Here is a 13158-nt window from a genome sequence, read left to right as displayed (position 1 = left end):
CGAGCGCGCTATCGATTGATTGCTACGTTCATGCTAGCGAGCTACCGCTTGTCTGCTTTGTGCACGCTAGCACGCACATGTAATAACAGTTATTGTTCATGCCCATTGCACCGTGCTGAGTGCTTTTGCAGCACTATTGAAAGTACTATCGCGTGCATCAGATTATCGGCTTTCGATTACGCTTCTTCATATACAACAGTCAGATTGGATTTTCTCGAGGAATTTAGCGATTTGTTTTTTGTAAGAATTAAAAAACACGCACTTGAACTAACAGTAGAATTAACTTGGCACACAGGGGATTTGTGGCTGGCACAATAGGGATTAGCACTGTGGCACTGGGTGCATTGTATGGGTGGCAGCTTAAGAGTTAATAGAGAAAGCTAGGAGCTGAGGGTTGTGGAACAGCATGATTGCCAAAATCGATATGGCACTTAGAGAGAGAGAGTTGGGCCAAACCATTTTGCTCAGAAGCAATGATTCAAGTTCAATCATTCTAAATAAGTCAATCATCTCTGTATAAATTGACTGAATTGTTTAAAGGATATGTGAACATAGTGTCTTGAATGATGTAAGTTAAGATGTAAAAGCTTAGATGAATGAGGTAAAACAATTGTTGGTCCTAAAATATTATCTGCCTCTAAACAGTATCCTTGTTTCTTCCTACATTCCCCCACATTCCTGTGGTCATTTTCACCTCAATAACTGTCTTATTTTTTTATCTTTTTCTCTCTCCCTTCTGATTTCCCTTTACTTGTTTCTTTGTCCATCCCAAACTCCTGCATCTATCCATCCTCATGTACAGATCTTGATAGAGGCTGGTAACCAACAAACCACCCCTGCTTCAGGAGGCTACGCCATCGATGACATCCGCTTTGATAACTGTGCCTTTGACGTGTCCCCATCTTCCATCCCATGTGAATCTAATTACTACCAGTGTGCTGCGGAGCATTGCTATCCTAGAGATGACCAATGTGACTTCACAAAGGACTGCTGTACAGATAGCGACAATGGCAGCGATGAAGCAAGTTGTGGTAAGTACACTAAATGTTTATCCCATCCTGATACCACAATGACTATTTTGATGCAGGTGAGATAAGTTTATTCAGTGCTATCCGATCAGTAGTGTGACATTACTAAGAATTGCTGTATAGATGGCGACAACGGCAACACTGAAGTCAGTTGTAAGACTATCCTACTCATGACAGCAAATATGCATCTGTTTTAATTTTGATATGCACATTGTAAAACAGAAGCGATGATGAAGCAAGTTAGCATATTTTTGCCCCTCCTGAAACCAAATTCTAATAGTTGTAATCCTTTGCTATCCACAAAATAGATTATATGACTTAAAATAAGGATGTCACACAAATATAACTGACGGCAATGGTGAAGCAAGTTGTGGTGAGACTTTCCTACTCCTGGCACCGAATTCACATTTGCATTTATAGTTCTTATGTGGTATAAAAAGTAACAAGGGCGATGAAAAATGCCGTGGTCTGTACATGTTTATATTAGATAGCTTAGATACCGAGATGTGATTGGTTCAGAGCTTGTCACGTGATATCGATTGCTAGGATCGTAATTGTTATATTTTCCTAACTGGTCACTTTCAATGGTTATATCGACCAGCTGGTGAAATTAATATATATTTAATCAATGCATGTTGCCCTCGTGAGGACTGTATGTCACCAATTACACAAATTACACATGGTAATTTTTTTTATCAACATTTTTTTTTCTTCAATTTTCTTTTTTTCACATTTTCTTTTCTTCCCCAAAAACTCTTTTTCTTTATAAGAATTTTTCTTTTTTCAAAGATTAGTTTTTCACAAATGATATAGAAATGTTTGTTTTTTCTGCAATTTTATTTTCGTTCTTATATCCCCCTCATTTCATTTCAGCCTCGTACACGCAATGTGACTTTGAGAGCGGTCTCTGTGAGGTCTGGAGCCTGATGGCAGAGAATGATTTTGATTGGTCGAGAGTACAAGGCCAGGATATGAACCTGTTGACCTTTGACCACACCCTTGATTCAGGCGATGGTAAAGCAAAAACACAAACAAAGAACAATATATTCTTTTTTTCTAGATGAATGTCTTTCGTTTTCTAGCACCTTTTATCCCATAATGAAGCTGCATTTTCTTAGAGATTGTTAAACTGCTGTCAAATCTGGGCTGCACTTTTGATGTAAAAATTCATACATTTAAACATGTACATTCACAGAATAGTTCTATAGCTTTAAAATTATGCTACTTTTTAAAAGAATTATAATCTTTCAGACAATATGCATTAATCATCAATCCGGCTGTATGTCACATTCAAAACGCACCTGTTTTGGCGTTACAATATGCCCATATCTAAAGACGTTTGAAAAAGGCTTTGCGTTTATCACCTTAAAAATTTGCCTGAAAGGCATTTGAGAAACCTGATTCTAGGCAAAGAATTGGTCAATAAACGCACCCTTGATTCTGCAGTGCATTTCTATTGAATTTGCTCAAAAGAAACATTACTTTTTAATTTGGTGCTTCCAGCTGAGAGCCTTCAATTATTTTCTTTTTATTCCACAGGATCCTTTATGTACATGGACCCATCAAACCAAGCAAGTAATGGTGACATAACACAACTCGGGAGCTACATTATCCAGCCAACCAGTGCCAACTGCCAGGTTAGTTACTCCTGAGATGTTATACCAGTCTGTTAAAACATTGCCTCATTGATGCAATTGTAATACACTGTAATAAAATACAGTGTATTACAATTGCATCAAGGGATTTCTTCCCACCACGTTATTACTGGCAACGGGTCATGTTAAAGATGATAGTGAACACATGAAATATGTAATGCAATGAGATTATTTCAAGAACATAATGGATATTAGGAATGCAAAATTAGAATTAGTAGAATCGTTTAAATAATGGAGGCTAAAACTTGTACATGTACATCAAACTTGCTTTAGTGACCACCTATATAGAAAGACCACCTGTCTACAAAGACCTCCTTTTTCCCTTGAAAATGGTTTCTCACCAAAACATGTACTACAGAAACCTGTACATAAAGACCACCTGCCTATAAAGTCCACTGTTCTTGCCTCCCTTGAGTGGTATTTATAGACAGGTTTCAGCGTACTATACAAATTAATGTCTGGTATAGTGAGAAGATAATGCAATACTGAGATTTAAATCTTGTCTAAAGTAATTAAGACTCGTTCATGTGAAAAATATTTTACCTCTGATATACAGATGCGATTCTACTACTACATGAGTGGCATCACCGGCGGCACTCTGAATGTGTATACTCGCATGTTTGTAGGAGGCCCTCTATTGTCAAGATGGACAGACTCTGGTGATCGAGGGTTAATGTGGATGAAGCAGGTCCTTACTCTAGACAGCGATAATATATTTCAGGTAACTTTTAAGCGGGACTGCACTACTTGTAGCTACTTGCGCCCTCTATTTAACAAACAATGCCTAAGCGGTGCCAGTTGATCCCCCATGGTCCTCCTTTTCTTATGTTAATTGAGAGCTGATTTGATGAGATAACCACCTGTCAGTGACCATGCAGGGAGGTCTAATCCCTCCAGGCCTAACTAGTGCAGAGAGGCTTTAAAACTCTGAAACCGTTTACAGCTTGTAATGTTTGACCCTTTCTGCTGCCATAGGAAATTATAATAACATTTCTATTATGCTATTATGTTAAGAAAGCTAAGCTTTAATATTTTCTTCTAGAGAGTTTTGAAAGGGTTCAGGAATTTTTTCAAGTGAAGTGTCATGAAATACTGTGAGTATGAAGTTTAACACTGATTACAGATACTATGAATGAATTTATTCTCTTGAAATTATATAATGATTGGTGTTTTAACAAATAGAGTACCAAAGCTGTGACATCATAAAAATCAACTTTTAGAATTTCTCAATTTGAACTTCATTTTTCGAAAGAGCATAAAAGATAATGTCCACATATTGAAAACCAATTGAAAATGTGAAGTATTGGCTGAAATATGCATATGACTATCCGCATAAACAGATTTCAATGGAAAATCACTGTAATTTTGCTCTGGTTTTTAACATTACGTTGACGTCACACTTGACCACTCTATACACTGTTTATGAATTGTAGGTCATCATAGAGGGGGTTAAAGGTGAAGGGTCATCAAGTGTCTTAGCCGTCGATGATACGACCTTTACCCCTGACTGCAGAAAATCACCCAGCAGTCTCCCAATGATTACTACTCCAGTAGGCCGACCAGCTACTACCGGTAAAACAAAATGTTGTTATCTTCTTTGAAAATTGATAATTGATGTATTGATTGCTACTGTATATCATATTTTTGAATATACATTATGTACAATGTAGGCTATTTGCATAGCTGAGAAGGGGGAGGGGCACGTTCACCCCCAGGCCCCTAATAACTTTTCTTTTTTTTATCCCAAAGAGTACTACTCAACTAGCAACTACTTACGGTAACAAAATCCCCATACATGTATAATTGTTATCCTCTTTGATATTTGATTTATTGATTGCTATATTATCTTTTCAAATATAGATGTTCATGTTCATCAATATGATATTGTACATTTGATACATTTCTCAATACAGTACATAATATTGTATAGAAATCCGAAAAGGTATAAGAAACTAAGTTACAGACTCAATGAATATGTGCACTAGATATAACATGAGTTTGAAGGGCTATACAGCGTAAAGGGAGACAGCGTCTCCCTATGAAGTAAGAAAAGACAAATTTAAAGGGGGAAGATCGCTGCAACATATACTGGACATCATCTTTTTCTTATAGAGTATCGACGCCTTTCTGGATTTCAGCACACGACACCATGTTTTTGTCTTATGTTTTATGTATTACATGTTATACCAATGGAAAACAAATTTCTGTATTATATTATGGACAATAAAATCTTGAATCTTGAATCTTGTAGTTTGATATCATAAGACCGTTGGTAGTACATATTTGCTATTAATTTATGACTATCAATGGAAAGAATTTGCAACAATAAGAAAATTGATGATGATAGTCAGAGAAATCAGAATATTAGTATAAAACTATCATTTGTATATTTATATTTATATTTATATGTTATATGACATTGATTGTTGTCATGTACATTTTCTGCTATTTATTTAAGTTAGTATTGTCTTTTGGGAGCCAGGGGAGTACAAATAATCAAATAATTCCCCTGGCTCTCAACAGAGAGGTTAAATTTATTTATGTTATTTGTAGTTACTGTCTATGATATGTTAATGTATTGTTATATTTATACAAATGAGAGCCGTAAAACGATTTTTATGCCTTCATTTTATTTTGTGCATGACAATAAAGAAATTCAATTTATCAATTCAATTCAATTCAATTCAATTTGTATTTCAGTACTATCTACCAGAGCAAGGACTGAAGCACCTATCACTACAGCACAGGCAGAGGAAACAACGACAGTAAAGAGACAAACACCTAAAGCTACTGAGGAATCTCCTGAATCTAACAGTAAGCACAAAGTCATTACCAGCTTACTGAGCTTCTTCCAATGAAAAATAAAAGAATTAAATAAAAGAGGATGGTGGAATACTGCTCAGGTTTGTTGCCACTACAATGTCTTATTCAAAATTGTTATTAAAACAAGGGAGGGCAAATGAAGTACGGAATGATTTTATTTTATTTTTTTTTTTTTTTTTTTTTTTTACAAACCAACTTGTAAATGAACTATAGGTACTAATATGGAAATAACAGTATAAGGAATGGACATTCCTGCATTGGAAGTGTTTCGTTTCAAAGAATTCATTTTTGTTTGCTTGAAATTCTTTTTTTTTTTTTGCCATCATGGTTTGTTTTTTGGTTGCACAAGGTTAGCAGCTCTGCCTGTGTTAATAAGCTGCTAGATACACAATACTGCCAGTTCTGGTTAATCCCGATCTTACATTAAAGGTACTATGTCCCATTTGCAGGCCTAAAAAATGAAAAGGTTAAATTTCAATGGCATTTGAAAGATAATACTAATTTAGAACTCCTCTTAAAAAAATGGGTCTTTAAAATGTCTTTACGTGGGAAAATAACGACTATTAGTTGTCAAATTGACTTAGGAGCTATAGAGCCAATAAGTAATAGTCTTGATTTGCAGACCATTGTACCGCATGGTCGTACGTTTTATGCTGCGCAAAGATTCAATCAGTTTAATTTTGGCCATTACAAGAAGTGGGTTATTGATGTATGCAGATCCTTTACAGCTTATTTTATGTATGTTATTACCAAAGAAGAAGAAAAAGCCAGTCATTCACTCAATACTGACAATAGTGTCAGACAGTGAAGTCTAGCAAGTAAACGGGTTTCCTTGCATAGTTTGAATATTAGGACATTGCTAACGTTTAAACTTCACAGATAGGACATATATGACATATTCATAATTCTTCTTCTTCTTCCTTTTGAGTACAGACCTCTTTACAGAGTATTATCATACTATACTGGGGGTGTGTGCAGGTGGACCACTACACCGGGGTTTCCCCCTACTCTTATACGAATAGTGCAGTGGGTTCTTAACGTGCAAAGGTAGTGACTCTTCTCTACACGGGGCCTCCATTTAACGTCCTATCCGAGGGACGGAGTGTTTTCCACTTGACATTACCTGCGTCTATGAACAAGGGAAGGGGCACGTTAACACAACGCAGGTTTCAGTCATCCGCTGGGGTGGGAGTCGAACCCGGGATCTTTGGTTCGACAGACGGACGCTTTACCGACTGAGCCAACTCGCCTCCTGCAAAGTTCTACAGAATTTGAGGTTGGCGCTGCAAAAGGGACATAGTGTCTTTAACATAACATTCTGGTAACATCCATCATCTCTCTCCCTCTCTCTCTCTCTCTCTCCCTCTCCCTCTCTCTCTCTCTCCCTCTCTCTCCCTCTCTCCCTCTCTCTCTCTCTCTTTCCCTCTTAGTCTCTCTTTTGAATGTTTGAAAACTCACCTTTATTCTATTTTTATTTCTCTTTATAAAGCTGCCTTGATCGTGGGTCTGTCTGTGAGCTTGGGAATCCTGTTCATCATCATACTAGCGGTATCTACCCTATACTGGTGCAAAGGAAGAAGGTTTGTAGTACTTTTCACATTTAGTAGGCTAATTTTCTACATTGGAGGTGTCGTGGTCCAGTGGATATGTCACCGGACGGTGGATCACAAGGTCTGCGGTTCAAGTCCTGCAGCGGCACTTATGTCCTTTGGCAAGACATTGATGTGTATTGCCCCACTCAACCGAGGTGATGTAAATGGGTATACCTAGCAGGAATTAAGTCCTTGAAATGCTACACTGCTGTAATGGCAGCCGTGCTAAGGCCAGGGTAATAATCGGGATCCCCAGGAGTGTCAAGTTCGACAGACATGAGCGCTTTACAAGAACCCAATATTATTGTTATTATTATTTATCAATTTCTATTTATTTATTTAACCATTCATAGTATATTACAATTTTAAAATGGGAGCTGATAGCTGAATTTCTCACTACTGACTAACTACCATGCATTTGAAAACAGGATGATATATGACTATCTACATGTACTTTAACAGATACTATGGTTTGTTTATTTACATGTGTATTATCTGTGCAATGTTGTCCTCATATTTTCTGTAATCTGGCCTTATAATACCAAGCATGACTTCCTGCATCATTGTGTTTACTTGGTTTCAAGTTATGCTTCATGGGGGAAAGTCGGATATAAGCTATGGCATTGTTATGTACCCTAGGAGATCAGGGGATTCAATCAGAAGTTTTGATGGGCAAGACTTGAATAGCTTATCTGAGGTAAAATTCTACACTGATTCCAAAAATATCAGTCTAATTGACCTTATACTTATGACATTTTGGTCATTTTGGTCACTATTTAGTCAAAAAGTGACCAATTGTGTTGATTTTTGTCCAAAACCAAGCCAAAGTCCAGTCACAATCAATTGATGGGTGGGTTATGACATTCAAATTAAATATCAGAATAATCAATCCCATTGGTTATTTAGATCGTTAGCTAGTGTTTTTCTGAGCTGCGTTTTGGCAAAAGACAATGTGCTAGACAGTATATTTATGATTATGTCATTATTCTTCTGCCTGTTCTAGATCTAAAGAAGACTTAGCAAGTCTACGGAATGGCATGGAAACAACAGGATATGATAAAGATTTTGGTAACACGAATGTAAGTATGTCTACAAGAAAAATCCATTTAGTAATTTATATGTATAGTTCCTTCACCTTGGGTCGCTAAAGCTTAGCAGTGATGTTAACATTTATTATAGCCCTTTATATTTACATTTCAAACAAGGAAATAGTTTTACAGAAATACCAGTAGAGATTAAGAACAGTCCGACACTTTCTAATTTTAAACGTAAATTTAAACTGTATATTTTACATAAAAACAATTCACAAACTTATAGTGGTACAATATAATTTTTTTGTTTGCCTGTTTAATTTGCCAACTTAATTTTGTTTTATCATGTACTGTATGTCGCTATTGTTTGTGGGTTTTTTTTTTTTTTTTTTTTTTTTACTTGTTTTTATGTATAAAATATTCAAAATATCTAATATTGTTCTGGGGATTAGCCTCGATAGGCCCCTGGCCTTTGTTGGTCCCCCCCACATGTTTTTTATATCTACATGTATTTAGTTGTTCTTAGATTTTGTTCGCTATTTGTTTCTCTTAATATTATTGTTTGTTAATTGTGTATTTTTTATACGTCTGAACATGTATGTATACTTGTTGTTTTTTATGAACCACTTGTGGAAATAAAACTTGAACTTGAACTTGAACTTGAAAGACAAAAGGAAAGATGAGTGGGTGAAGGAAAGACTTTACGTGTAACAGATGCAACAGAGTCGTCTCTTCTCAAAGAAGTCGCATGTACCTGTACAACATATTCAACTAAAAAAGGAAATTGAAGAGTGCATGCTTATACATTGAAAAGGCAGAATGGATTCCCTTGTTAGGTCTGGCTGTATATTTGATTGATACTAGTGTATTTTAAACTATGTTTTGTTATATTCCAAACAGTTTGCATTACAAGAGGTGGATACAAGCATGTTTGGAGAGTACCCATCAGACTCAATGGTAAGCACAAACAGGGGGCTGTTTTACAAAGATCCTAAGTGGAACTTAACTCTAAATTAGACTTAAACATTATGGAGAGCCGTTTGTAGCCTCAACATAAAATATATTCAAAAGCAAAAAATCAAGTATTTTAGACTTTTTATAAATTCCACATCAAGAACATGAAATCTCCTTGATAATAGAATATTTGAAAGATTTGATCAACATTTTATGCCTTTTGAAATAATTGTTACCAAATATTTTCAAAGATGCTAACGGCTTTCCATAATTGTAAAGTCCGACTTAGAGTTAGGTTCGATTTAGGATCTTTATAAAATACCCCCAAGAAGAGATTTTAGTTTCACAATATCAAAGTAGATTGAATTGATGGATTGCCAACTGGAACAAGTTGATTACTGCAGAAAGGCTATGGGAGCTAGATGATTCATTATTCATTTAATGTTTTAGTCATTTCTTCTTTAAAAAGCAGCGTAGGTCATTCAGTTAAAAAAACTGCTTTACAATGATGTCCTGCTCTAACATACAAAATACATGAACAACAACAATATCGATCTCAGAATATACAAGGCATGAAGAAAGGAAGCGTATATTGAGAGTGCTGTAACTAATTTACATAAATGATATTTAAGGATTCTATGATAAATTTGTCCTACATCTGTACGTTTATTTCTGCCAATTTTGAAATTAGTGACTGGAAGGTTACAACTCATCCAATAGATTTGCACGACGGGAACGTGGACTGCCTTTAAAGGATGCCACACCTAGCAGTCCACATTCTTGTCGTGTAAATCTAAAAGTCCCTATTAAATATCAATCCAAAACAGGATTTCATGTCGCCTGTTCAGAGCCAAAAGGTCATTAACCCTGTCTAAAAAGTACAAGAGTTAACATCCTTCTGGCTCCAAACCGACAATAGTTTTCAAAATGCCAGAATTGAATCATAACGACTGAAACCATTCCCATTTGATCATTGTCACTATCTACTTTGTATGTGTACATTATGCTTACTAGTTTGTTACATCATTCACGTTTGTACTTTCATACACCATAAACCTATTATCGTTCATATCTTTGTGTCGTTATCTATGTATAATGTATAAGAATTGTATTCACAAGTCATGCATTGCTATTTATACTTTTTATGTTTGTTTGTACTCTCATATCCCGAGGGGGGGCCAAAGAGTCAATACAATTCTTAAAATTCTAAAAATTCTAAATTTCAAATTCTGTTTTCATCATTCCTCTACTCTAGCCTTCTGATGCTGGCATGGACAATCCTATGTATTCCTCGCCTGCCAGCTTACCCATAGATGCCCAAACAGAGGCCTGATAGGATCTTGCACCCTCCAGTGTCAGGATATAGCCATTATTTGGTCATGACTACATTTTTCATATGTGTATTAAAGGTAAAGACCAGTATTGGAAACGCCCCAATTTCAAAAAATGAAATGGAAGCTCTCATTACCAATCATGTGAAAGAATATGTTTTGACTAATACATGATGATAAAAAATTTGCCGGGAAACCGCCTACTAATTCATATATTTGGTAAATTTGTATCTCTCATGGTCTGTGAGAGATATAGGGTAGTCCCATATACATCTTTCTGTGTATAGTGCTTGTAACTTTACGAAGAATGGGCCAAATTTCTTATCATTTTGATGATTCCAGAACCTTGCAGATGCTAGATGCTAGATGATCAACCTTTTCTGATCGATTCCACAACGTTTCTTTCACAATGCAATTGTATGACCATAACTGGTCTTTACCTTTAATTGTGTTAAGTTTATCTTCTCCATAATGTGACTTTTTCTTTTCTTTCAAATCAGTTTGTTATAAAAGACTCACCAAAAGAGAATAAAACGTTTAATATGAATTATGAATACCCGGTATAGCACGCATTATGCGTACAACATGTATTTAGAATCTGTTTCTTCATTCGTTTTATGTATACTCAAAGAAGGTTATTTTCACAACAAAATCATTCCATTTATAAAGTAGCAATAATGTTACAGATATTTGTAATGTTGTTCATCAAAGTATCATTCTTTTATCATTGCTAGTTTGAAGAGTATTTTATATTCCATATACATGTATATGATCACTATACTTTGAGTACCTAGTTATAATTAATTAATTAGTTTAGCTACTGTCGTTAGTAAATAGTAGCAATATTTAGTATGTTTGTTTTTGTATCACTTGAGGAATATATTATGTTAAATTGGACAGTATGGGTGTGGCAAAGTTTCAAGCCTTAGGCTTACCGTATATTGCCAAACCTGTATGTGTTACTCCATGCAGTATTACTGTAAATGTATAATGATTGTAACTGCCTTGTTAAAGTCTACTGCTATTGTTTGTTTAATCTCATGTTGATCATGCTATGTAATGTGATGAACCATGCAGAAATGAATAAATAAACTAAAGCTAAAGTTTCTGGTCATGGAGTTGTACTCTAAGAGAATCTATCATGAATGCATATTTGGAATGAATGAGAGTTATCCAATATTATTGTCCATATTTGGGCTTAAAAAAGAAAGATATTTGAAATGTAAGATAAATACCAATATGAGTTAGTCGATTTAGTTTGATGATTGTTTTACCTGACTGCTAAGAAAGAATATGTATGCTTATATAAGAAGTGACCAGGGGACCGACAGCTTTAAATCCTCTCTCCAAAAGACTTGGTAATGAGGATTAATACCTTTAATACCAAAGGGCACAATTGGATCCACTTAGTTTCTAACCTGGGTTCTCCCAGTCTAAGGGCCACTGCCCCTCACAATGCCGGAATGTATCATTCTTTGCATGCTTCTATTAAGCTAAGGATGTGTAATGATTTTATCATTTTAAATGTAGTTATCAACATGCATTATAACCTGCGTTTGATTCTCTAATATTGTACTTTTCGTCACTACCAAAATCTGTCTGTATGTATCCAAGATATTGTCTTTTAGAGGCATTATGCAATTTGCAGTATAGAAATATCTTTTATTATTATTATTTCTTTAATGTAGTATACAAATAATTCATGTTTGCAAGTGTATTAGTGAATATGCACTGCACGCAGGTGAAGTCACGATGGGATAATGAATGACACTGGTCTTGTTCATTGTTCGTTCAATTGTGGCTTAATGAAGTGTGCAGGTGGACCACTACGTCTAGGTTTCCCCCTATTATACAAATAGTGCAGTGGGTTCTTTAACATGCAAAGGCAATAAATCTCTTCCACTCAGGGCCTCTATGTTACGTCCTTTCCGAGAGACAGAATGTTTTCCTCTGTAACATAGCCTGTGTCTATGAAACGGGGGAGGAGGCACTTTAACACACAACCCATCCTTCAGTCATCTACCTGGGTTGGATTCGAACCCACGATCTTTTTATCGACAGGCAGAGACTTTACCAACTATCTATAGCTTCGATCTTTATACACATGTATATAGATCTGACCTTAGGCACACATGTATATACACCCTAATAAACGAGATCAGGTTTATGAAAAGTCAGCTGATCTCGTTTATTAGGGAGATATATATGCTTAAGGTCATATGCTATATTCCATATCTATACTTTTTACAACTCTGTGCTAAAGATTGAAGCTAAAGTGCATACTCTCTGTTGACGATGGCTGTACCTGCAGCAATTTCTGTTACGCCCCCTTTGGGTTTGATAGTCTAATCATTTAACCCTATAAGGACAGCCATTCCATGTGCCGTGCTTTGCCTCCTTTACTTTTGAATAGAGCTCTAAAAATATATCAAATGCCTGTAAGGAAAGAGGACCAAAAATGTATGCTCTTACTGTGTCCGTTATTGTTAAATGACCACATTTTGTTTAAAAACGGGATTTTAAAAGAGGAAAATGGTCATTTAAATCCTTCCTATTTGTCAACACGTTTAGAGGTTCAAATGAATTGTTTTTTAACAGAATTGCCAATTTTTCAACTTTTCAACAAAGTTTCTAGCCTTGTATATTCTTTTCAGATACTTGCATTTGATAAGAACGATGAAGCATTAAAAGAAAACTACTGTTGTTGCCAATTTGAAGGTCAATATATGATCAATTTAGTCCTT

At 35.6% G+C, this 13158-nt stretch overlaps 1 protein-coding gene across 1 annotated transcript in view; it reads left to right on the top strand.

Moving 5' to 3' along the window:
- The window catches only part of LOC574589 (MAM and LDL-receptor class A domain-containing protein 1), a 69354-nt gene extending 58785 nt beyond the window's left edge, over positions 1 to 10569 (top strand). The window contains exons 55-64 of the mRNA XM_030994049.1: positions 803 to 1031; positions 1902 to 2042; positions 2568 to 2665; positions 3240 to 3404; positions 4117 to 4255; positions 5384 to 5497; positions 6996 to 7086; positions 8102 to 8177; positions 9030 to 9086; positions 10339 to 10569. Of these exons, the coding sequence (XP_030849909.1) occupies positions 803 to 1031; positions 1902 to 2042; positions 2568 to 2665; positions 3240 to 3404; positions 4117 to 4255; positions 5384 to 5497; positions 6996 to 7086; positions 8102 to 8177; positions 9030 to 9086; positions 10339 to 10416 (1188 nt within the window). The 3' untranslated portion in view covers positions 10417 to 10569. The remainder of the gene's footprint in view (positions 1 to 802; positions 1032 to 1901; positions 2043 to 2567; positions 2666 to 3239; positions 3405 to 4116; positions 4256 to 5383; positions 5498 to 6995; positions 7087 to 8101; positions 8178 to 9029; positions 9087 to 10338) is intronic.
- The last annotated feature ends 2589 nt before the right edge of the window (positions 10570 to 13158 follow it).

The sequence above is a fragment of the Strongylocentrotus purpuratus genome, unplaced genomic scaffold, assembly GCF_000002235.5.
Source record: "Strongylocentrotus purpuratus isolate Spur 01 unplaced genomic scaffold, Spur_5.0 spur5_scaffold_20, whole genome shotgun sequence".
NCBI classification, from domain to species: domain Eukaryota; kingdom Metazoa; phylum Echinodermata; class Echinoidea; order Camarodonta; family Strongylocentrotidae; genus Strongylocentrotus; species Strongylocentrotus purpuratus.
This window is presented reverse-complemented; position numbering and strand designations above follow the sequence as displayed.